Source organism: Podarcis vaucheri (genome assembly GCF_965113315.1).
Source record: "Podarcis vaucheri genome assembly, chromosome: 11".
Classification (NCBI taxonomy): domain Eukaryota; kingdom Metazoa; phylum Chordata; class Lepidosauria; order Squamata; family Lacertidae; genus Podarcis; species Podarcis vaucheri.
This window is the reverse complement of record NC_138749.1, coordinates 30,149,443-30,173,275: the sequence shown is the minus strand read 5'-3', so window position 1 is coordinate 30,173,275 and position 23,833 is coordinate 30,149,443. Positions and strand designations below refer to the sequence as shown.

General features: G+C 38.9%; 1 protein-coding gene across 3 annotated transcripts in view; it reads left to right on the top strand.

The window, feature by feature from the left end:
• Positions 1-22,431, top strand: part of POLK (DNA polymerase kappa) — a 33,280-nt gene extending 10,849 nt beyond the window's left edge. For 2 of the 3 annotated variants that reach the window (XM_082191904.1, XM_082191905.1), the window contains exons 4-15: positions 977-1,129; positions 2,500-2,631; positions 3,953-4,106; positions 5,936-6,058; positions 7,158-7,282; positions 14,810-14,976; positions 15,930-15,962; positions 17,126-17,219; positions 18,041-18,212; positions 19,467-20,339; positions 20,802-20,853; positions 21,170-22,431. In XM_082191904.1, coding sequence (XP_082048030.1) covers positions 977-1,129; positions 2,500-2,631; positions 3,953-4,106; positions 5,936-6,058; positions 7,158-7,282; positions 14,810-14,976; positions 15,930-15,962; positions 17,126-17,219; positions 18,041-18,212; positions 19,467-20,339; positions 20,802-20,853; positions 21,170-21,254 — 2,163 coding nt within the window. In that variant the 3' untranslated portion in view covers positions 21,255-22,431. The remainder of the gene's footprint in view (positions 1-976; positions 1,130-2,499; positions 2,632-3,952; positions 4,107-5,935; positions 6,059-7,157; positions 7,283-14,809; positions 14,977-15,929; positions 15,963-17,125; positions 17,220-18,040; positions 18,213-19,466; positions 20,340-20,801; positions 20,854-21,169) is intronic. The other variant, XM_082191906.1, reaches the window with a different exon arrangement.
• The last annotated feature ends 1,402 nt before the right edge of the window (positions 22,432-23,833 follow it).

The following is a 23,833-nucleotide window of genomic DNA, read 5'->3' as shown; positions in this document are numbered from 1 at the left end:
TGCTACCAGCGGCCCAATGTTGAAAGCGGCACTGGTAGCAGAGGGACTCAGAAGCGGCATTGGTTTCACCCACGATATACTGCCAGGTGAAGCCGCCATCATGGTCTGCCCCTCATACTGGTCCTGGATGTTGTATCAATACACCTCCAAGGCCTAATTCAGATGCATGGCTTATATTCCATGCTTATATTCCAGGGAGCCATGCATGTAGTATTGTGGGCCCAATGTTGTGGAACTCCCTTCCCGTTCAGGTCAGACAGGTCCTCTTCCTGTTGAAGTTATGCCACCTACTGCAGCCTTCTTTGTTTCTGCAGGCATTTTAGATGAAGCTTTAACCATCCCCCCCACCCCGTTCTGTACTGTATTTCTTGTACACTGCTTAGAGACTATTGTAGCCAAGCATTACATAAATTGCTTAAATAAAATAGCCATACTAAGTTTATTTTAGAGCTTCATATGAGTTACTCTGAGCCCTTCTTTTCCCCATACACAGAGTGCAAGATTGGTACCACAATTACCATATGTATGTGCACCATTTCCCCATGCCACAATAAACAAACTAAAAGTAGCATAGAAGCCACGTGGTGGTTGCTTCGTAAGACAAACCTCAGTGACGTGGGACATTGATTAGAAGATGTAATGTCATTTATTCCACATCATTGCAAACTGAATGATTTGTAATGGCATGGGGAGGTCATGCATCAAGGCCCATTATGTCTTTACATTGTTTATCTTTGTGTGTAAAGCTGTAAAGCAGTCCTAAAATAGTTAACGTCTAAAGTGCCAAAGCTATTCTTATAGTCTTGGCCAAATCAGATACTGTTTTCCCGCACAGCAAGATTACCAAAATATCTTTTCCATTTGTCTCTGTATATTATATTACTTTCCTTTAGAGTGTTATATTGATAAGAATCATTGTATGCCACAAGAAAAATTATCTAATTCTATCTAATGGTATATATTTACTTATGTGCAGATGGATAAGCTTGCAATGAAGTTAGATCAGAGCCGTGATCTTAGCTGTACCATTGTACACATTGACATGGATGCCTTTTATGCAGCTGTTGAACTGAGAGACAATCCTGAATTGAGGGACAAGCCCATAGCAGTGGGGTCAATGAGTATGCTGGTAAGGTGGAATATATGGTAACATTTGCTACAGTTCTCTCCCCCACCGCCTGATATTTCCAAGTAGCTTGTTTCTAAACTTGTGGTAAAGAGATATTCAAGCTGAACAGTTAGTTTGTTTTATTACATTTTAATTTCACATTTTCCCTCAGTAAGTTTAAGGCAGCATGCATTGTTCTCTCACCACCATTTATTTTCATGAAAACCCAGTAGAGTAAGTTAGGCTAGAGATAGTGATGGGTCTAAGGACACCCAGTGAGATTCATGGCGGGTGGGGATTTAAACCTGGCAGTGTACATAATACTGGCTTAAAACATAGCTAGGTAAGTCACTCTTTTTCTCAATTTGGACTGCTGTTGTTTTGGGGGGGGGGACGCATCAAAACACAGTGTTTCCTAAGGAATGAAAAGACAGATACAGGATAGGTGTGGATTTTGGCAGATGTCATGTGTATACCACTTACCAAACCGGTGGTGGGAGTACACGGAATGCATAATAAACAAGAGTGTGTATACAGCCATAGTCAAACATTCTAAGTGCATCAGGGGAACCCTTTTCCAGCCTGAGTACTACAAATCTTTCTGGGTAACCTTCCAAAGGCACAATACATTTGTGGGTGGGGCCAGCAGCAAAAGTGGGCAGAGCAACAAATGTCACTTTTACCTTTATATGGTGGGCTAGTTTCTATACAAAGCCACATGCCCCTGTTAGTCTTCCAGCTGAACAAGCAAGAGGCATGTTTAAGGGCACATTTCATCCAGGCCAAAATACTAAAGGTGCAAAATAGATTCTGTGAGGAGTGTGGCCTGGGGAGTAGTCTGAGAGCCAAACAGAATGGCATGGAGGACCACATTTGGCACTCAGGAATGAGGTTTCCCATACTGGCTCAATATATTGGTATATGTAGGTACACACACCTCCTTTGAGCTTATATTGAACTACTGGTTGGAACTGTTGCATTTCTGGAGTTGAATTTACCTAGGCCAGATCCTAAGATACTAACAGAATATTTCTAAAAATGCTTAGTTAGATCTCCAGGTCAGCGGCAACTGGCCATCTTTTTTCTTTTGCCCTGATTTTGGTGATTCTGCATTTGCCCAGGGACTCAGCTACACAGCTGCAAATAAGACGTTTTAAATGGGTGGTAAAGTGCAATATATTAATGTGACTCTAGATGGCAAAAGTGAGCTATGCAAAAATCAACGAATTTTTCAAAATGTTTTTTTTAAAAAGCATTTTCACTGCGTTTTTTAAATATATGTGTAGATTCCACCCAGCATACCTAATGTGTTACTGTATTCTAACCGCAATGTACAAGCCATTTAAAATGGCTTCAGTGCACGATTTTAAAGTATGTCTTGTCTTTTTAAGTCCACTTCAAATTATCATGCCAGAAGATTTGGGGTACGTGCAGCCATGCCTGGGTTTATTGCCAAGAAACTCTGCCCACATCTTACTATAGTGCCATTAAACTTTAAGAAATATGAAGAAGTAAGTAAAGAGGTACGTAATTTCTTTCCACAGCAGAATGCACATAGATTTAGAGTGCAATCCTAACCCCACTTACCCAGGAGTAAGCCCCATTCAATTCAGTGGGACTTGCTTCTGGGTAGACATGGTTAGGATATCAGCCTTGCTGATTTTATTTTGTTACACGTGTTCCTTGAATTGCAAATGGTGATGGTTAAGCTCCATGTTTTAATTAATTAAGTTTGCTCTGAAAAAGAAAAGTGTTAAAGATGCCGTTATAGTTTCATAAACATAATAGTTTGGTGGGGCACATGTGGGTGGCGCTGTGATCTAAACCACTGAGCCTCTTGGGCTTGCCAGTCGGAAGGTTGGAGATTCAAATCCACATGATGGTGGTGAGCTCCCGTTGCTCCTTCCCAGCTTCTACCATTCTAGCAGTTTGAAAGCATATCAGTGCAAGTAGATAAATAGGTACTGCTGCGGCAGGAAGATAAATGACATTTCTGTGCTCTCTGATACTCATCCTCGTGTCCCATTGCACCAGAAGCAGTTTTGTCATGCTGGCCACATGACCTGGAAAGCTGTCTGTGGACAAACACCAGCTCCCTTGACCTGAAGTGAGATGAGTCTCCCTTCATCACCTCATAGTCACCTCATAGTCTCTGTTGACTGGAGTTAACCGTCCAGGGGTCCTTTACCTACCCTTTACCTTATAGTTTGGTGGGAAGGAGGAGGCAAAGGTACTTCTTCCCTCCTCATCATTGGATGAATTCCTCCTAACAGACCTAGCCTTAAGATAAGGAAATTTATTTCCTCAATTAGCACCTCCTAATAATGTTGTATTGAATAGCATTCACATTTGAGATTAGCATTCTTTTCTGTCAACCTATATAAACTCTGAGAAGAAATTGATGCTTACTTAACATACCCTTATTCTCTTTTTAAATGTGAGGAAACCATTTTCTTCCTTTAAATTTGAAGAAAATTTGTTTTGATTTTGCAAGTAGCAAAGATCAACCAGTATCTGTCACTTTATCTTTGGTGTATAAATCTCATCTTAAAAAGAGGTTCACACACAGTAAAATAATTACATTCACACATCTGAGTAAATAACTTTACATTTATTTCTAGCGAGGTTGCTCTGTGAACCATATGCAGTACAAATTTGGAATGTCAATAAATTATTTATGATTTAAAATTCTTCTAGTATTGATCAATCATAATGGAATTTTAAAAGAATGAATGATACAGTGTTGGTACTGACTGAATGCATGGTACTTCAAATGATTTTTTAAAGATTTGTTTTTTGCTATAGCAGCACAACTTTACATTTTTTAAAATTATATTTACCAAGGTTAGGGAAATAATTGCTGAATATGATCCCCACTTTATGCCCATGGGGCTTGATGAAGCCTACTTGAACATAACAGAGTACTTAGAAGAAAGAAAGAACTGGCCTGAAGACAAAAGGCAGCATTTCATCAAAACATACAACTCTGCTCTAAATGGTAAGCAATTATCTGGAACTGCCAGACCAAAAGAACATTTTACCTTGCTTTTATATATTATGACTTGCTAAGTCAGGAAATCATGTGGCTAAATATTAGTTGTAATTATTAGCCGTTTGCATGTAATGCTAATCTTGAAGCAATTTAATTGAAACACTTTAGGAAATCACTAGTGAAGTTTCCTTTTTAATATTGCAATTGTAATTAAACTTAGTGGAATTAATGTTTTCAGAAGTGGGGAGTTGCAGCCATTGTAAAAGAGCAATAGTTTGCCGACAAGTCTCATGATGCTAATTTTCAGGGTATCACTTTTTCAAAACAGTGTTGGCACCCAAGTGAACACTGCATAGAAGCAAATGTCACAACCCCCATCCAGAGCAGCTGCCTGGGCTCTAACTTCAGTTCCGATGAGGAAGGCCTGGCCAGATTAATAAGACCAGCGGCAGCAGCAGGAGGAGATGCTGGAAACTGATACAGGCCCCAGCACCATGACCAGACCTGGGAGTATTGGACTGTGATACTTTGAGTCACAGCCCTTTGAACTGGAATTTCCGGAGTCTGTACCCTTGAAGCTCTTGTTCCTTAGGAAACATCCATCTCCACACTAGGGACTTTGCACATCCCCATTTTGACCTGTCAACACAGTCATTGAACCTGTAGGGAATTGGCTGAGAGAATGGGAAATATTAGGCTCCAGGCCAAAGGTCTTCTCCTTCAAGATATTACATTCCTCAACGAAGGAGCAGAGTCTGGGAGAGGTAAACCTGGCGCTGGAGGAATACAAAGCTTCAGTCCAGTCCTAGATTTCATTGGAGCAAGTTGCTCACATGCTTCTCTTCACAGTGCTGCAGCTGTCAGGCCCCACATTGCCCTATGAACTTCTTATCAAAGTTGAGACAAGTAGTAAGCTATGGATCAATAGTCTGATGTCACAGTCTGGAATTCCAAGTGAATTCTTGATGCTATTCTGCACGAGATTCCCCATTTCGTTTCAGTTGGTGGCATAATTCATTCATTATGCTAAGCAGCTGATGAGAATTGACCAAGTGTTTAATAATTACCAGGGTGACACTCCAACTGTATACAATGTATCATGTTGCCCAACAGCTTCAGTTATAACTGTTGAGCAGGTACTCAATCAATTCTTTACAAAGTTTTCTTACAACAGGTACACTGGTCAAAACAGTTGAGAAACATGTTATTATGTAAACTATTCCAGTGTTTTTGTGAGCCACTTTGAGCATGGTTTTCCTAGAGAAAGCACCGTACAGATGCATGTTGATGCTTTTTGATATGTGGGCTTGGAGTGAATCCCATTGTGAACCTGAACTGAAAGTGACTAATACCATATAAGAAGTAAATGCTGAAAGGGTTTTTAAAAAAATCTAAAAAAGTATTATCTGTGTAAATGTACACAGTTTTAATCCATGCTATTTTTTATGTTGCTCATTTAAATGCAATAAACACACTGTACTCCTTTGTTTGGGCAGTAGCAGGACTTAGTTTTTCCAGCCTTGGGGTAATTGGCAATACAGTAATAACAATGAGAATTTTTTGTGCTGTTTGTAAAAAATATTTACAAGAGCTTGGAAAATGGAGGGAAAAGGAAGGTGGCATTTACTTTTTGTGTAAGAGAACTAGCAAATGAGATTAGTTTTGCTTATAGAATTCTGATAGCTTCTGACCCTTTTTCTTCTGAGGCAAGCAGAATATAGCAACACATGATTAATCAAATTTGAGTGAAGATACACATGACTGTTCACCAGTCTTGTTTGATGTTGATACTCTGATGTATAAGCAGATTGTTCACCCTTCTCTGCTGCACCTAGAACAACAACACCAACAGTCAACAACTCAGATAAAGCCAGTTGTCTTTGGAGCATCAGCTGAGGAAGTGGTGGAGGAAATTCGCTTTAGGATTGAACAAAAAACAAGACTTACTGCCAGTGCTGGTAAGCAAATTAATATTTATATTATTAGAAATATTTTAAAGTTCCATACTTCTCCAGTACATCTCAAGAGTTTAAAAGTAGATTCACAAGATCCTTGTTATGTGAAGAAATGCGCAGGTTCTGTTTACAGAAAAAATTAACTGACATAAACAAAATGACTTGCTAAAACTGCTGTATCAGAGTCATGTGCTCAACCTCAATAAATGAAAGTCCTGAACTCTTCAGACTTTAGCCAACAACATAGAAGCCTTGCTATTAAACTTGGTCTACTCTGTAATGGCATACAAAGTGGTATAGTGGGGTGGGTGGGGAGGCTGCGGCCCCGGGCACATTTTTTTGAGGGGTCATAACCAGGCACAACCATGATAGGCTTGTGCATCAGAGCTTGACTCCGACACGCAAGGGAGTTGTAGAGACAGCTTCCTTGCGTAGTGACCCAACACTGCCAGCCAGCCGCAGCTCCATTCCCAGATCAGGCTGGACCCAGGAGTGAAGAAGATGAGAATTGGTGGCAGCTTTGGCCCCCCCCCCCCGCTTCCCTGGCTGGGCCACAGCGTGCAAGTGCACCCTCTCCACCACTTTGTAAGGCAAGCCACAGCAGGCTCCCTCTCCACCCTGTTGCTCTCAGGGGTATGCACTGTGTGCCTGCCCTGAGTGGTGGTAGCATATGCTCTGACACACACTTCAACAACCTATTAACACTGTTCAAGGCCAGATTAAGGTGGTTGAGAGCCATATATTAATGTTCTTCTTCCTGTTCCTTTCACATTCTTGTGTGTTGCTGGGTGTGGGTGGGAAAGTTTTAGTCCAGAGACTTTACAATGACAGCAGAAAAAATTGCAGTTATGTTTTCTTACATTGTGAACTGCTCAATAGTCTTTGGATGAACGGCAGCATACATATTTAATTCCATAGGACCTGTTACAGTCAAACTTCTTAGGATCTGCACATATATTTAAAAACAAATTCAACCGAAAACAAAATGAATATTGTTTACTACACAAACCTCATCATAACTATTTCTAAAATCATTAGGAGCAGAAGTAGCAGGTTGGCGTTTTGTATTTGTTTGACGTCTGTTGTTTGTTTGCTTGCTTAGGCATTGCTCCAAATACGATGTTAGCAAAAATGTGCAGTGATAAAAATAAACCGAATGGTCAATATAGAATCCCCCCAGAAAGAGAAGCTGTGATGAACTTCATCAAAGATTTAGCCATTAGAAAGGTGAGCTGATTTATTTATTATTCAGTGTTGTCATCCTTATTATCTAAATTTAACCCTTTACTATTTTTACTTTAATGAAGTATGAACTCCCATAAAAAATTGTGTGCATTTTGTTGTAAAATTGAATGCTTTCTGGGAGTAGGGAATGGATGCTCCCAAAATACACTGATAACATTTAATTTTTGTATCCCTTTCCGTTTGTTGTATTGGACTTGAGCAAGTGAAGGTTTAGGCCAAAGTTTGAGTGAACATACAAAACCTCTCAGTTTCTAAGGGGCATGTGTGCCATCCACGGCTTCTTGTTAGATCTTTTTTGGTTGAGGACTTCCCACATCAGGAATATACTGAAGATACCTGTGTGGATCCTGCTGGGAAAATGTGACCAACACCCGTAGTGTTTTCTGTTACTATTTGGTGAACAATATAGTAAATGCCTTGGGAAACTCTTGGTCCTCATAACATCACTGAAGATGAAGAACACAGTATATTGGGTCTGTCTTTTAAATAATAATTTACACTTGGACACTGAAAATGCTATGCTATAACATCACAATGTGACTAATACTCTTATATACTCCAAAGAGTAAGATTCCTCTTACTTGCGGTGATGGTAACCTGTGATTTTGTGTTTTTTTTATAAAAATTTTATTCAGATTTCACAATTTTTTTTTAACAAACACAGCAACACAAACAAACACAAAACTAAACAAAAAAATGTATCATTTCAAATCCTTATTTTCATATAACTTATTTCCCAGACTCCCCCATACCTCCCCTTACTGCATTCTAATTTCAGACTTTCCCCCCCAGCAAATTCTTACTCTCAATCTTCTCAAATTTATAACCTCCTTTCTTCTTTTTAGTCTTAATCTTTACAGCTGTAAACCCCATAATTTATAAAACCAGCGCCATTCTAACACTCATTAATTTTACAGAGTTTCTTAAGATAATTCTTAATTTTTTTCCCAATCTTCTTCCACCGCCTCTTTTCCTTGGTCTCGGATTCTGCCAGTCATTTCCGCCAGTCCCATATAGTCTATCACTTTCATCTGCCATTCTTCCAAGGTGGGTAGCTCTTCCGTCTTCCAATACTTTGCGATGAGTATTCTTGCTGCTGTTGTGGCATACATGAAAAATGTTCTATCTTTCTTTGATACCAATTGGCCAACAATGCCCAAGAGAAAAGCCTCTGGTTTCTTAGGGAAAGTACATTTAAGTACCTTTTTCATTTCATTATATATCATTTCCCAGAAAGCCTTAATCTTCAGGCACGTCCACCAAAGGTGAAAAAAGGTACCTTCAGTTTCTTTACATTTCCAACATTTGTTATCAGGCAAATGGTAAATCTTTGCAAGCTTGACTGGGGTCATGTACCACCTATATATCATTTTCATAATATTTTCTTTCAAGGCATTACATGCCGTAAATTTCATACCGGTAGTCCACAACTGTCCCCAGTCAGCAAACATAATGTTATGACCAATATCTTGAGCCCACTTAATCATAGCTGATTTTACTGTTTCATCCTGCGTATTCCATTTCAACAGCAAGTTATACATTTTTGACAAATTCTTGGTTTTGGGTTCCAACAACTCTGTTTCAAGTTTTGACTTTTCCACCTGGAAGCCAATTTTCCTGTCCAATTTCTAAACCTCCATTATCTGATAATAATGAAGCCAATCCCCCACTTTATCTTTCAACTTTTCAAAACTCTGCAATTTCAGTTTGTCTCCTTCTTGTTCCAGAATTTCCCAATATTTCGGCCATTTGGCCTCCATATTACGCTTTTTCAAAGCTTTCGCTTCCATTGGTGATAGCCACCTTGGGGTTTTGTTTTCAAGTAAATCTTTATATCTTATCCAAACATTAAACAATGCTTTCCTTACAATATGATTTTTAAATGCTTTATGTGCTTTGACCTTATCATACCATAAATATGCATGCCAACCAAATACATTGTTAAAATCTTCTAAATCCAAAATGTTTGTATTTTCGAGAAGTAGCCACTCTTTCAACCAGCAAAAAGCTGCTGATTCGTAATAAAGTTTTAAGTCTGGCAGGGCAAATCCATCTCTTTCCTTTGCATCAGTTAATATCTTAAATTTAATTCTAGGCTTCTTGCCCTGCCAGACAAATCTAGAAATATCTTTCTGCCACTTCTTGAAACAGTCCATCTTGTCCACTATTTGCAATGTTTGAAATAAAAACAACATTCTAGGCAATACATTCATTTTGATTACAGGAATACGGCCTAGCAACGAAAGCTTCAGATTTAACCAAATTTCTAAATCTTTTTTAACTTCTGTCCAACATTTCTCATAATTATTTTTAAATAAGTTCACATTTTTAGCTGTCATGTTTATCCCCAAGTATTTCACTTTTTTAACCACACTTAAACCTGTCTCATTCTGGAACTTCTCCCTTTCAATATCTGTTAAGTTTCTCTCCAAGACCTTGGTTTTCGATTTATTCAGTTTGAATCCTGCAACTTGACCAAACTCCTGAATTAATTCCAATACCCTTTTAGTACTAGAGCCTGGCTCTTGTAGTGTAAGTACCAAGTCATCTGCAAATGCTCTCAGTTTGTACTGTTTAGCTCCGACCTGTACCCCTTTAACCAGCCGGTCCTTTCTAATCATATTCAGTAAAACCTCCAGGACCGAAATAAAAAGTAGCGGGGAAATTGGGCAACCATGTCGTGTCCCTTTTTCAATTTTAAAGTCTTCCATAACCACATTATTTACAATAAATTTGGCCTTTTGCTCAGTATATATCGCACCTATACCATTCTCAAAACCTTGGCCTACCCCCATCCCATGTAGATGGTGACCTGTGATTTTGAGGACCCTTTTTTAATTTAATAATTTAATCTGTAGGTTATATTCTTTTCTCTTTCCAGAGCATGAACCAAGAAAATCAGAGCTGTTAATATTTTCATTTTTTGTTGTTTCATGATGGTTCTGTTGTTTATGATCTTGAGATTTTTCAAAAACTGCATTGAGTACTTTGCTAGGAAGTGCTATAAAAATCTGAGAAATTGAAATAAGACAAACATTTGGGATAGCTCAAAAGAATCAGGTATGGCTAGTTATAATGCCTTTTATGTGATCAGCCAAAAAGTTACAAAGTTATCAAGCTGTGAAATAACTTTGCATATAGGTGAAATTTATTAAACATGCTTTCTGCCAGCATGTATCTAGTTTGGCTTCTGTTTATTCTATCCCAATGTGCTATATTAAACTCTGATTTTGCTAATATAAAGATTACCACTTTTTCTTTGCCTTTGCTCTCTACCTTACAAAGGACTTTTGTGTTCCGATTAGTTTTAGAGTAACTGCTGCCAAAGAGAGAGCTGCATTATTGTTGTTTTTTGCTCCAGTAGTTTTGATGTAACCTCAGATCTTTTTCTGCATTTGGCACATATGCAAAAATGTTAAAATGTGAGTGGGAGGTACTCGTGTTGTCATTCTTCAGGGTTTAGCTCCCTCCCCCAAGTCTCTAGAAGGGAAATCCCCAAAATGGGAAATAGATATTTTTAAGGGCACAGAAAGCATACACATGGAATACTAAAACACTATGTAGTGCAGTGCTTTTGCTAATGTATTAGGTTGGCTCCAGAGAAATAAATGCCCATGTCTTTTTCTGCACCTCTTTCTGTTCTAGCCACCACCACCCTGTCCCAACACCCCTGGAAAGCTGTTTTCAGGGGCTGTAACACAAGTGGCCTGGGGGAATCACTGAAAAATGAGGTGAACAAATATTTAGCGAATGTGCTGCAAGGCTTTGGAGGACTGATTGAGAGGAAGGACAGGAAAATCACCTGCTCTCCTCCTTCCAAATGTATTTCTCTGTTTCCAACCCATTATGTTTTCCTAGAACAACTTTAACCAAAGTAACAATCATCCTCTTGTCTTCAGTGGAGGATAAAACTGTGCAGAGCAAATGAACACTGCAAGCATTTAAGAGCCTTCTGCAATGTGCTCATAGCAGAGGGATGCAGCTTGCAAAATAAACCTTGCATTGGAATGTGTCTGTTTTCATCTGAAATGTTGGAGGGTATGCTAACAGGTTTGAGAGGGCTCTAGGCGGACTGAGTTGTGGACTCCCTCGTGCCTGCCCCCTTCCCAACAGCAGTGGGCAAGACCCTTTTCCTTATTCTTTATATGGAAGTGTGCTGCAAAGAACAGGCTGAGCCTGCAGCCACCCATCATAATCTTCCCTATAACATCCCTGAAAAAAAGAAAAAGTGATGTCCGTGGGCTTTGGTGGGCCCTAGAATTTGCCTGACCATGCTGGGTGCCATCATCAGATATATGTACAGTAATACCTTGGTTCTCAAACTAAATCCATTCCAGAAGTCCATTCCAAAACAAAAGCGCTTCAAAACCAAGGCACACTTTCCCAAAGAAAGTAATGCAAAACGGATTAATACATTCCAGACAGCAATTTAACATTAATTTTACTATCTAACGTGACCATTGATCCATAAAATGAAAGCAATAATCATTTTACTGCACTATAAAATAAATAAGACAGTATTGTAGATGATAAAAATTAAAATTATAATTATTTTTTACCTGTACTGATGATAGCCATTGTTTCAATGGGGGGCTTTTATCCATTTCCACAGTCACATAATCAATCAATCAATCAATCAATCAATCAGTAGCTGAACTGGGTTCCACACAGTCACAAAAACAAATTAACCGACAAAAACGCAAAATAATTAGCAAAAACAAAAGCGCCAAACTTAATCCATTCCGGAAGTCTGTTTGACTTCCGAAATGTTCGAAAACCAAGGCGCAGCTTCTGATTGGTGCAGGTGCCCCGGAAACAACAGCTGACAGCCTCATTGGACGTTTGGCTTCTGAAAAACGTTCGAAAACTGGGACACTTCTGGGTTTTTGCCATTTGAGAACCATGGCGTTTGAGTATCAAGGTGTTTGAGAACCAAAGTACCACTGTACTAGCATAGTCTACTAAAATCTGAGGTTTGGGCTACAGTGGTGCCTCGCAAGACGAAATTAATTCGTTCCGCGAGTTTTTTCGTCTAGCGAATTTTTCGTCTTGCGAAGCACGGTGTCGGAAAAGTTTTGGAAAAGCTTCCAAAATCACCAAAAACCTCAAAAAAGGCTACCACACCGCGTTCTATGAGTTGCTCCTTGAAGTCGAGTCGCAACTGTATTAACGGTGTTAAGAAAAAGGAAACAAACTTGCAAAAAACGCAAGACGTTTTCGTCTTGCGAAGCAAGCCCATAGGGAAATTCGTCTTGCGAAGCAGCTCAAAAACCGCAAAACCCTTTTGTCTAGCGAGTTTTTTGTCTTGCGAGGCATTCGTCTTGCGGGGCACCACTGTATTATCATTAAGCTCAATAGCATTGTGTGTGTGTGTCTCCCCCAAGCTGTCTGTTCATGTCTGAATGTTCAGTCTGAAGAAGCTGGCCCCAATAAGGGTCCAGAGATCAAGGGCTTCTATAAAATATTCAGCTTCCAGAAAGCTGTAGCCCTGAAACCTCTTTTTTTCCTTTCAATTTAAGCACTGATATTAATATTGCTCTTGGAATTATGCTGGAGTTGGAACACAGTAGAATATATGCATTTTATAAAGCATAAAATTTCTTAGCTATCTGAATGCACGTTTTACAGTTCAGCTGAATCTTCTAGCTCAGGGGTCACCAATGCAGGACCTTTGAAGGCCTTTTTCGGGTCTCTGAAGCAACCTGGGGTGTCTGTAAATTAAATTGCTTCTCTTTGTTTCAGTCTGTGGAGTGGCTTTATTGATTGTGGGAGGGACGGAGGGAGGGAGGGGTGGCAGAAGAAACAATGATCATTTGTGGCAGAGAGCAGTTAGCCCTCCAGAGAGCTTTCCCCCCCCCCTCAGAGTTTGGGAGCAGTAACAGGGATTGCTCTATTTGCTCAGTGATTTTTTTGCCTGCTAGCCACATCAAGGTTGCAGTGTGCAGTTGCTTTAGCCCCACAGAGATTCCCTCTGCAAAGTCTTGGAGTGAGGAGAGAAGGAGCATTGAGCATCACCCTGTTTGCTCAAGGAATATTATATCACCAGCCGAGTGGAGCAGGCAGTTGCTTAGCCCCCAGAGGGTTTTTTCAACAAGGGGAGAGGGGAAAAAAGGACTGGTGGCGATTCCTCATCAGCAATTTCTTGCCCACCAGCCACATGGAGCTGGTAACAGGCAATTGCTTATCCCTGCAGAGTGGCTTAAAATTTTTAATTTACGTGGCAGGTAGGAGTGATAGAAATTGTCCTGTCCACTCAGTAGATGGGCTTTCCTGAATATATGTGTGTGTGTGTGTGTGTGTGTGTGAGTGTGTGTGTGTGTGTGTGTGTGTGAGAGAGAGAGAGAGAGAGAGAGAGAAGGCAAGTATGTAAATACGTGTGTGTGTGTATCTGTAGTCTGTACATGTGTGAGACTAAGGAGGAAGTTTGTGCTGTGTGCTGTGTGTGTGTGTGTATGTGAGAGAGAGAGAGAGAGAGAGAGAGAGAGAGAGAGAGAGAAAGAAAGGGGATGAGGTCTGTATGTACATGGGCGTAGTCAGGATTTGTAGGGGGGGCAGGACACCCACCTATCATCATAATCTGTCTGGCTCTGTCTAGCAGATTCAGAATGAGATGTCTCAACAACAGTTTTTTTAAATTACTTTCTTTTAACCACAAGTGCTCAGAAAGATCTGTCAAAATCTTTCTACAATTTTATACTTTTAATTAAGTATTTTTATTTGTTTACTTGATTTTTTTGGGGGGAGCTGCCCCCTGCACCCCCCCCATGTTCATATATGTTCAGTCTGTATGTGTGTGTGGTCTCTGTGTCTCTGTGAGTGTAAGAGGGAGGGAGGGAGAGAGAGTGGTGTCTGCATGTATGTGTGAGAGATAGGCGGATGTATGTATTTGTGGTGTGTGCATCAGTGCGAGAGGGAGTTAGTTTGGTGTGGCCACCTTGTATATCTTTTCTGGTACTTGGGAATGTTGTTAGCAGCAAAAACGTGTGTGTGTGTGTGTGTGTGTGTGTGTGTGTGTGTGTGTGTGAAATCCATATTGTGTAATCAGAACAAACTTACTGTGTGCAGGCAGTTGTTGGGGGGGGATGAAGCAACAATGAGTGTGCTCACTAGTTTTATGTTATGCCATACCCCATGGCAACCATGTTGTGACTGGTGCCTATACTACCTTCTTAAAATGCAAAATGTGCCAATGGATCCCAAAAATTGGTAGCCGCTCTTCTAATTGTTTGAATATTGGTGATTGTCCAAATGTCAATGCAGAAGAATGAAATAGGTTCACCAGCCATGGACAGAACTCAACAGGGCCATATAATTATTCATTAAGCACATGTTGCCCTTTTCTAATTTATGTTAAGTGCTCCAAATCTCAGAACCTTGTCCACCTTTAATCACTGGAAATAACTATGACTGATGAATATTCTCACTTCCAGAGCAAATGTTTGTAAACTATGGTTTCATTGTTTTCCTGGAAGTTCATTGTTTTATTAGTGTGCATTAACTCTCTTCCAGGTGCCTGGCATAGGAAAAGTAACAGAAAAAATGCTTAAAGCTCTGAACATTGTGACTTGTTCAGAACTTTACCAGCAGAGGGCACTAATTTCTCTCCTCTTCTCTGAAACATCTTGGCGTAATTTCTTGGAAATCTCCCTTGGTTTGGGTTCCACCCATTTAGAAAGGTATTATGTGTAAATGGGTTGTGTTCATTTTAGATGCTTTCTAAATCTTTTGTTAGCTTGTAACATTGTTACATAAAAGGAACAAAGCCAATAATATGTTTCCTCTGACCGTTCCCACAGTATTCTTGAGTTTGAAGTCTTTCACAGCCCTGCTTAAGATCCTTAACTGTAAAATAGCAACATACATTTATATCTTTTTAAAATAGTGGGTTGTGTCCAATGCTGCCCATGCACAAGCAGAACAGATTTCCACTTCTTGAGTGGGACTTTCCCTCTCCTCCTCCCTGCTCCCACAAAATCTGCTCCAGAGGGTTGGGGGACCCTCTGGAGCAGGGGTCAGCAAACTTTTTCAGCAGGTCCACTGTCCCTCAGACCTTGTGGGGGGCCGGACTATATTTTTTTGGGGGGGGGGAATGAATGAATTCCTATGCACCACAAATAACCCAGAGATGCATTTTAAATAAAAGGGCACATTCTACTCATGTAAAAAGACGCCGATTCCCGGACCATCTGCGGGCCGGATTTAGAAGGCAATTGGGCTGGATCTGGCCCCTGGGCCTTAGTTTGCCTACCCATGCTCTGGAGCAATTATTGGATACTTGAAGGGGCTGCAGAGTAGGGGAGAGGATGGTGATTTCTGCTTACACAGTGTTGAATTCTGCCCAGCATCTTTCAATGAACGAAGCTTAGTTGTGAGTCTTCGTATGTTTTCAATTTTATTGTGCTCTTCAAGAGCACTATGAAACTGACAACTTACCCAAACTGGTGAAACTTAAATTACAGATGTTTTTATTCCTGTTGGATTATATCCAGCTATAGTGATTATAATTTTTTGGGGGGAGGGGGTACGTGGGGTTCTGTATATTTGTATTTGTAATAATGGTGATAAATAATTATATATAAATGTTAAATAAACATACCTGGACACTCACACATCTTTTTTATTTTTAAAGGGATGGAGAAAGAAAAAGCATGAGCACTGAAAGGTATGTGCTCAGTTGGCTTTTAGAACCTTTGTATTGATTTCACTGTTTTGTTGTTTGCCATGCCAAGCTCCTTTTGGGAAGAAGAGCAGGATTAAAAACCTACTAGGGTATATAGAACTAACATGCTTACCACACAAAATGTGGAGCTTCTTCTGCTTGAGGAAAAATAATTTTCGGTTTATTTGGCGATAAAAATGTGATTCTAGCATAAACAAGTCTTTTTCAATTAGCGAATCTGAGAACTGTACTGAAAGCTATCTTTTTTTGAAGATTAGTAATGCCACATAAAATGCTTATTACTGTTCCCAGAAAACTTATTGAGCTGTTTCCCCCCTATTTTATTGAAACAGTAACGAGCATTTGGTTTACAGTTCTAATGTGGTAGAAAGAACAGTCTTCCAGAAGAATGCCTAGGTCTCCAAAAGATAAATGCTCAATTATGTTAGAATCACATTTTAATAATAATAAAAAACTCTCAGAAGTTTAGTTTTTCTTAAGCTGTTTAAGCATTTATAAAACAAGATTCATAAGGCCTTATGAGAATAATTGTGCAAAATCTCTTAAGATTAAAAAAAGAAAAATCAAGAGAAATTTACCATAAGGGGTTGGATCCAGGCCAATGGAGTTGTACTTGGGTCCCACTGAAATCATTGTAAACTGTTAAGTCATTATTAACTCGATTCCCACTAATTTCAGAGGAGACTGAGAGCAACCTAGGGTTGTGTTCAGTGCTGCAGAAGCAATGTTCTGTTCACACAACAGCACGCACCTTCCTCTCCTTTGCCTGCACAGTGCCAACATTTGCTCCAGGGGGGCCTCCAACCCCTTGGAGCAGATTTTGTGGGTGCAGGGGAGAAAAAGTGGGGAAGTTCCACTGCAAAAAAACAAAAAACAGAAGTCTGTTGCATGAGCAGTATGGCAGTCCCAGATGCAACCCTTAGTCAGGATCCAACCCAACATCATTTCTGACACTCCATTTGTTCTTAAGCCTTTATAATTCAGTAGGTGTTTATATGTTTGTGCAAATTTCTGCAGCTTAGCTTAAACCTTAATATTTTTATTACATGGATCAGTAAAAAAAGGCCAAGTTTCTCTATGCTATTTGAGGATAGACTATTACTAGTCATTGCTATGATTATGATTACCTTTCTTTTGGCACACAGGACATTTAATGAAATAAGTGCTGCAGAACAATACAGCTTGTGTCAAGAACTTTGCAGTGACCTTGCTCAGGATTTGAAAAAGGAAGGACTTAAAGTGGGTAAATTTCTATAAAATGTCAGCACTCAGATCTTCTGCATCCCTTGTTACAGTATTTACATGGGATGTATTTTTGTTTTAGCTTTTTCTGGTAATATGAATTATTTATGCAAGAATTTGTTTAGCCTAAAGTAATTTTGTGTCTCTTAAAATCAATTCACCAAGTAATTTTGCATAGAACAGATATTATAGTAAAAGCTGTTAATTAGCAGAAGAAGGAACAGTAATGGATTGCCTGTGGTTTTGCTCTGGCCAAGCATATAATGTTCAAACATTTGAAGGGTATACCATTATTCCTCCTCATCTAATTCATAATAGATGCCGCCCAAGGCAAACATTGTCGTTGAAGAGACTGGTATACTGTATGAACTTCAGTTACCCTGCCTAATCTTGACATTTATGGCACCACAAGGAGAAACATTCAGAGGCGTCTAGTAAAAGTGAATTGTCATAGTGGTACTATATGTTTATAGGAATGAAAACCCTACTTGAGCCCACTAGGAATTGAGCCTACTCCTGTTTGTACAGCCCTTCCCTAGTTTCTATTCCTTGGTCATATTAGAATGTGGCAAATAGAGGAATGCAGTTAGTTCTTTTTATTTCTATGACTGAACAAAATTAAGACAGTTGAATGATCAGTTGCTTGGCAGCCCCAGATAAGATGAAAAAGAACATGAAATATCTGTGAAAAGTTAATTATATATAATTGTGAAAAGTTCACTGCAACGGCTTTGATTGCCTTATTGTTAAGCTAGATCTATTATCTCAGGGTATGTCCATTTCAGAAAAAAGTCCTAAAATCCTGTTGGTTTTAATAGGCTAGAACTGTAACTTTAAAGTTGAAGAATGTAAACTTTGAAGTAAAAACAAGAGCTACTACAGTAATGTCTGCAGTTTCTACTGAAGAAGAAATATTTGCTGTTGCTAAAGACTTGCTTCGGTCAGAAACAGAGGCTGTGGCCCCACAACCTTTGCGTCTGCGACTGATGGGTAAGTATCACTTTAATTTTTTTACTGATGCTTAGAATTCTATGTGCAACACAGGTATTGGATGGAAAATGCTGTGCTGCTTATTGCACCTCTCTTCTTAATGTTGTTGTTGGAAAACATCAAGTATCGCTATTGTAGTAAAATGAATTGTTAGAATGTTTTCTTAAAATATACAACATTGTATATTTTCTTAAAATATACATCATCTTCCTTTCAAATAACATTGGCAACAGATTTACTTAGTTTTCTAAAAAGGAGAAGTGTGGTGCTACAGTGGGTATGAATTGAATCTACCAGTGTATGCAAGGGGATTTTTATGCAGAATTTGATTTCCCTGAACCTCAGCTTTCATTTAAAAAACCCCAGAAAGGATACCATCATGTTTGAGGAGATGCCACTGAACACCTTCAGGCAGTGTCAGCAAAAGGCTACAGAATTAAAGAGATGAGGAAAATGTATAGGTTCATGTCTATTGTTCATGGCCTTTGTTATAATACTTTTCTTCTTCCTTTTACCATGTAATTGTTCTGTTGTTACTTGCCAAAATTTCCCAATAACACATAAATGCAAATACTAGATTTCCAAATAAGGCATGCTAACTTACCAGACTCTATTAATTTTTGCTGCATAAGACTTTCCTAATTGTGGGCACCAGGAACACTTTGAGTTTTAATCTTTCTTTCATAAATATTGATTAATATTTAAAAAATCAAAGCTCCCAAGAGAACCTTCTTACTTTATAAGAAATGTTCCTTTGGCATCATATATGTTGAAGTGCAGCAATGTTTCAAAAACTCTAAAATCTATGATTTTGAATAGCATGTAGATTTTAGGCTTTTGTGGTGAGGGTTATTAAAATGATCTATTTGCAATAGTTTTTTCCAATTTATATAGCGGATCAAGACTGTAATTCTGGTCCAAATTGCATATACAGTGGTACCTTGATTTAAGAACAGCTTAGGTTATTAATATTAAGAACGCTTCAAACCCGGAAGTAGGTATTTTGGTTTGTGAACTTTGCCTTGGAAGCAGAACATGCTCCGCTTCCTGTTGAGTGTTCTCCATTTGTAAATTGAGTCCTCCGCTGCTATGGGAAAGCACGCCTTGGTTTAAGAATGCTTTGGTTTAAGAACGGACTTCCAGAACGGATTAAGTTTGTAAACCAAGGTACCACTGTACTTAAGTTCTATTCATTTTGATGAGACTTAAACTCTGTTGCCATTAAACTATATGCTGCATATTTATCATATTCAGGTATACGGGTATCAGGTTTTCTAAATGAAGAAGAAAAGAAATATCAACAAAAGAGCATTGTTAATTTCCTAGAGCCTGGAAAACGTATCAGTATTACCGGGCTCTTTCCTAGGAAATTGGAAGAGGAAATTTTTTCAAATGCTTCTGAGAAGGAGAGTTTTTTCAATAAAAAGCGAGCTACAAGACAGCAAACTAATCAAGCAGCTTCTTTAAACATGTCTCCAAACAAGCAGAACCTACAAGATATGAAGTCATTAGTGAAGTCAGTTGAACCAGCAGAGAATAATTTTGAACATCAGATCTTCATTTGTCCTGTTTGCTTTGAAGAACATCAAGATAGCACGTTAGAGGCATTTAACAGGCATATTGACAGGTGCCTTAGTGGAACATTGGGAGAAGATATTACAGATAACAGCAAATCATGGGAGAATACAACTGAGTTGTCTGTAAACATGGAAAAGAAAGAATGTCAGAAAGATAAAACAAGTAAGCCACATATTGAAGTACAGTCAGCAGATATAGTTGATAATGCTGCAAACAGAAGCACAGACGTTTTCCCTAAGCTGCAAGATGATGAACACAGTAGGGAGAGTGAGTGTAGCCTTTCTAGTAACTTTGGATTTGATACATGTGCAAAACAGGATTTTTCCTCTAATGTCTTATCTGTGGAAAAAGAAGAATATTTTGAAGAGCCCAGTTCTTCGGAAATTAAGTTGCCATGTTTTCCTGATGCTACTGAAAACAAGGTTTTAGTTTGCCCAGTCTGCAATTTAGAACAAAAAACAACAGACCTTGCTCTGTTTAACAGGCATGTGGATGTTTGTTTGAACAAAGGAATTATCAAGCAGTTGACAGAAGAGTCAAAAAGCCTTGGTGAGTATTCTGTTTATCACTCATTTTTTAAAAAAGCAAAATATATTTTGAACACATTAGTACCATAAATATGGTGCAGCAAACTAATTCACATAGGTGTTTGCAAAGGAGTTGGCCATGTCCTGTTTTATGAAGAAATAGGCTTATTTTTCTTCAGAAAAAATAAAAGCTGCTTCATGAACTCTGATGAATTTAGGATATATAAAGATATAAAATAAATTATGCCAGGTTATTGATTTGCCCATGTCCCCTGGAAGTTATATGATACATCAATCCTAGCTTGGGTGAGGATCACCTAGAATGGGAAGTTTGCTTCCCATTCATTATGAATAACCCTTAAGACTACCTAGTATGGTAGTTCCCCTCCCCAAACCCCAGGTTCCCACTTATCATACAAACCTCCTGCAGAATCTATTATTGTTTTCAATTAAAACATTGTGAATGTTCCTCATTTTTCTTCAGGAATCTTGGACAGAGGACAGAATAGTACAAATTTCACAGTAGGAACAAAACGGTAAGCTCTGTGTAAACATTTCTTAGAGTATTTAGAACAGGGGTGGGGACCCTTTTTGATGCCACTGACCAAATCCTTATCAGGTTTGGCTTCACAGACCAAATTTGACAGGTGAGCTGAGATGTTCACCTGCCACTCACATTACATCTCTATGGTGTCACATGCTTGACTGGTGGGTTGTCAAAAACTCTTGCACAACTTTGCAAGTCTCCTCACTCTCGCCCTTTAAACTCCTGAACTCAAAGGGGGAGCATGGCGAGACTTTAATTAATTTAATTGTATGTATTTAATGGTATGTGTTTTTCTTTCATTTCAGGTCTGGAACAGTGGTTCCCCAATCGACATCTAAAAAAGCCAAGTCAAATAATTCTAAGTGTACTATAGAAAGTTTTTTCAAATGAATACTATTTATTTTAAGGACATTTTCATCACTGTTAAAGTACAATACTTTAGATATGAAGTACATTGCTCAGGATTATGCAGGCTTAACATTTGTATAAAAAATCTATAGACACTTTTATACTATTCAGATCACTATTTTATTATCAACTATACAATAACACTTCATATTTTGACTTCTTCAAAAGTCATTTTCATAGCTCTTTGATAGAAAAGAAAAAATGAAGGATTGAGCTTTCAGTTGGTAATGAACAGATACGCTTCATAAATCAAACCTTGTTAAATTTGGGCTTATGATGATTGGAGCAGTAATACCAAGATTTAAGACTTGGTTCACCTTCTGTTGTGCTATACAAAAAGTTTATTGCAGGAAGTGATGAAGTTGTAGTATATTTAGCACCCTACATTCAAACACTTGAAGTATCAACTACACACACCAAAATCCTAACTCCTGTTAATTTAAACAGGAGATCTGCTCTCTCCCCATAGGCAGTCAGAACTTCATGTGCCATCTAGACTAGACTAAATACTAACTCTGTACCTTGGATATGGGGCAATGAGAAGAAAAATATTTTTTAACTTGTTTATGGTTATCAATATCCAAGAGCCCTTGGACAGACCTAAATTGTACTGTTGGAACATTTTCTGTTCTGTGCCTTTGTAGAAACTGTTTTCAGTGCAATTGTCCAAAAGGCTCTGCCTTCGCAAATTAATGATTAAGAAGGCAATGCACTTAGTGAAGTCAACTAGACTAATTCAGTAAGACTAGAGCAGTGTAATAGATTCACTGTAATAAAAACAGGGTAGGAAATTGTATAATCAAATAAATCCAGCCTGTGTGTCTAATTCTCCAATAACTGATCTCATAAAGATATGATAAATGATATTTAGCTCTTAAGTGAAGGAATTTTACCAATCAAATATTAAAGATTATGAAGAGAAATTTTAATTTCATTTGTTTACATTTTCCAAACATTATAAATGGTATATATGTTTGTGTTTATATAAATTATCAAATGTTTTAAAATAATTTTATACATAGTATATTCACAATGTAATATATCTTCCAAAATAAATCTAATATAGTATATTTTCCAAAACAATTTGGTCAGACTTCTTTCAGGTTTATCATAAAGTTGCTACTCTCAGTGTAACGCAAAATAAAGTGGTTTTGTAAAATGTATGTTCATTATTAGAACTATACTTTTAACTTCTCTGCTTTAGCAGTAACAAGACTGGTCTCAGCTTCTCCAGTTCTACATATCCAACCTGTGCCTTAATCTTAATAGCTCAGTCCTGTGGAATAGATTTGGTCATTTTGATGCAAACTACTGTGAAATTGCCATCCATTATTTGATACTTGGAAAAAGCTCTGCTTCCCCCTTCCAAACAATCTGGGTGGGGGGATATAGTTTACTGTCCCACCATAAAAAATGGTGGGGAAATGGCATTCTATTGCTTAATTACAGAGTCAGGATCAACACAGGTTAGTGCAAGACCTTTTTATCTCGAGAGTGACATTCTCTTCAAGGCAAGCACATGATAGTGGCAGGCGGGGCCAAAGGCAAAGGTGGGTGGGGCAACAAATGTAAATTTTACCTTGGTACAGTAGGCTTGTTTATACACATGCACCTCTATTCTCCATCCAGGCAAACAAGAATCATCATAGAATCATATAATTGTAGAGCTGAAAGGGGCCCTGAGGATCATCTAGCCCAACCCCCTGCAATGCGGGAATGTGCAACTGTCCCATAGGGGGATGGAACCTGCAACCTTGGCATTGTCCTCACCATGCTCTAACTAACTGAGCTTCAATGACATGTTACAAGGAGTTCAAGGATACAATTCCAGCCAAGAAAAACACTCCAGGAGGGTGTGAAGTAAGGCCAGTGATAGATGTGGCTGGGGAGGTGTTGTGACCTAGGGACGATGTCAAGGAGTAGATAGAGAGGTCTGGAAGGTCACATTTGACCCTCAGGCCTAGGGTTCCTCACCCCAGCCCTAGTGCCTGGCTTGACAACTCAACTCAGGCCAATGCTAGGATAACATTTTTACTCTTGCACTGTCTTAAGAGTACATAGGGCTGATCATTTGAACCACATGACTCCATACAGAAGATAAATGAATGAATGAAGTTTTAATCCAAGATCTAATATCTCCCAGATGGCAGGGGGTTCACAGTGGTGGTGCACATGGTTCTCCAATTCCCCAATGTATCCTCACAACAACCTTTGAGGTAGGTCAGGGCTGAGAGGCAGTGACTGGCCCAAGGTCACCCAGTGAGTTTCATGGTGGAATGGGGATTCGAACCCTGGTCTCCCAGGGTCTAGTCCAACATGCCAACCACACTGGCTTGTAAAAAACACAACACAGAGTAAAACAGAAAATTGCTCTTCATCATTTGCAGCAGAATCTGATGCATTTTTTACTTAGAACAGAAGTAAGTTTCACTGTGCCCAATCCCATGTATTTCCTAGGAAATGTGTTTAGGACTCTTCTCCTTGTCAAAAATACATATATACTCAAGAACACAGTTACAAAACACCTTGCTGGATTACTGGAGTTTTTAGTCCAACATGTG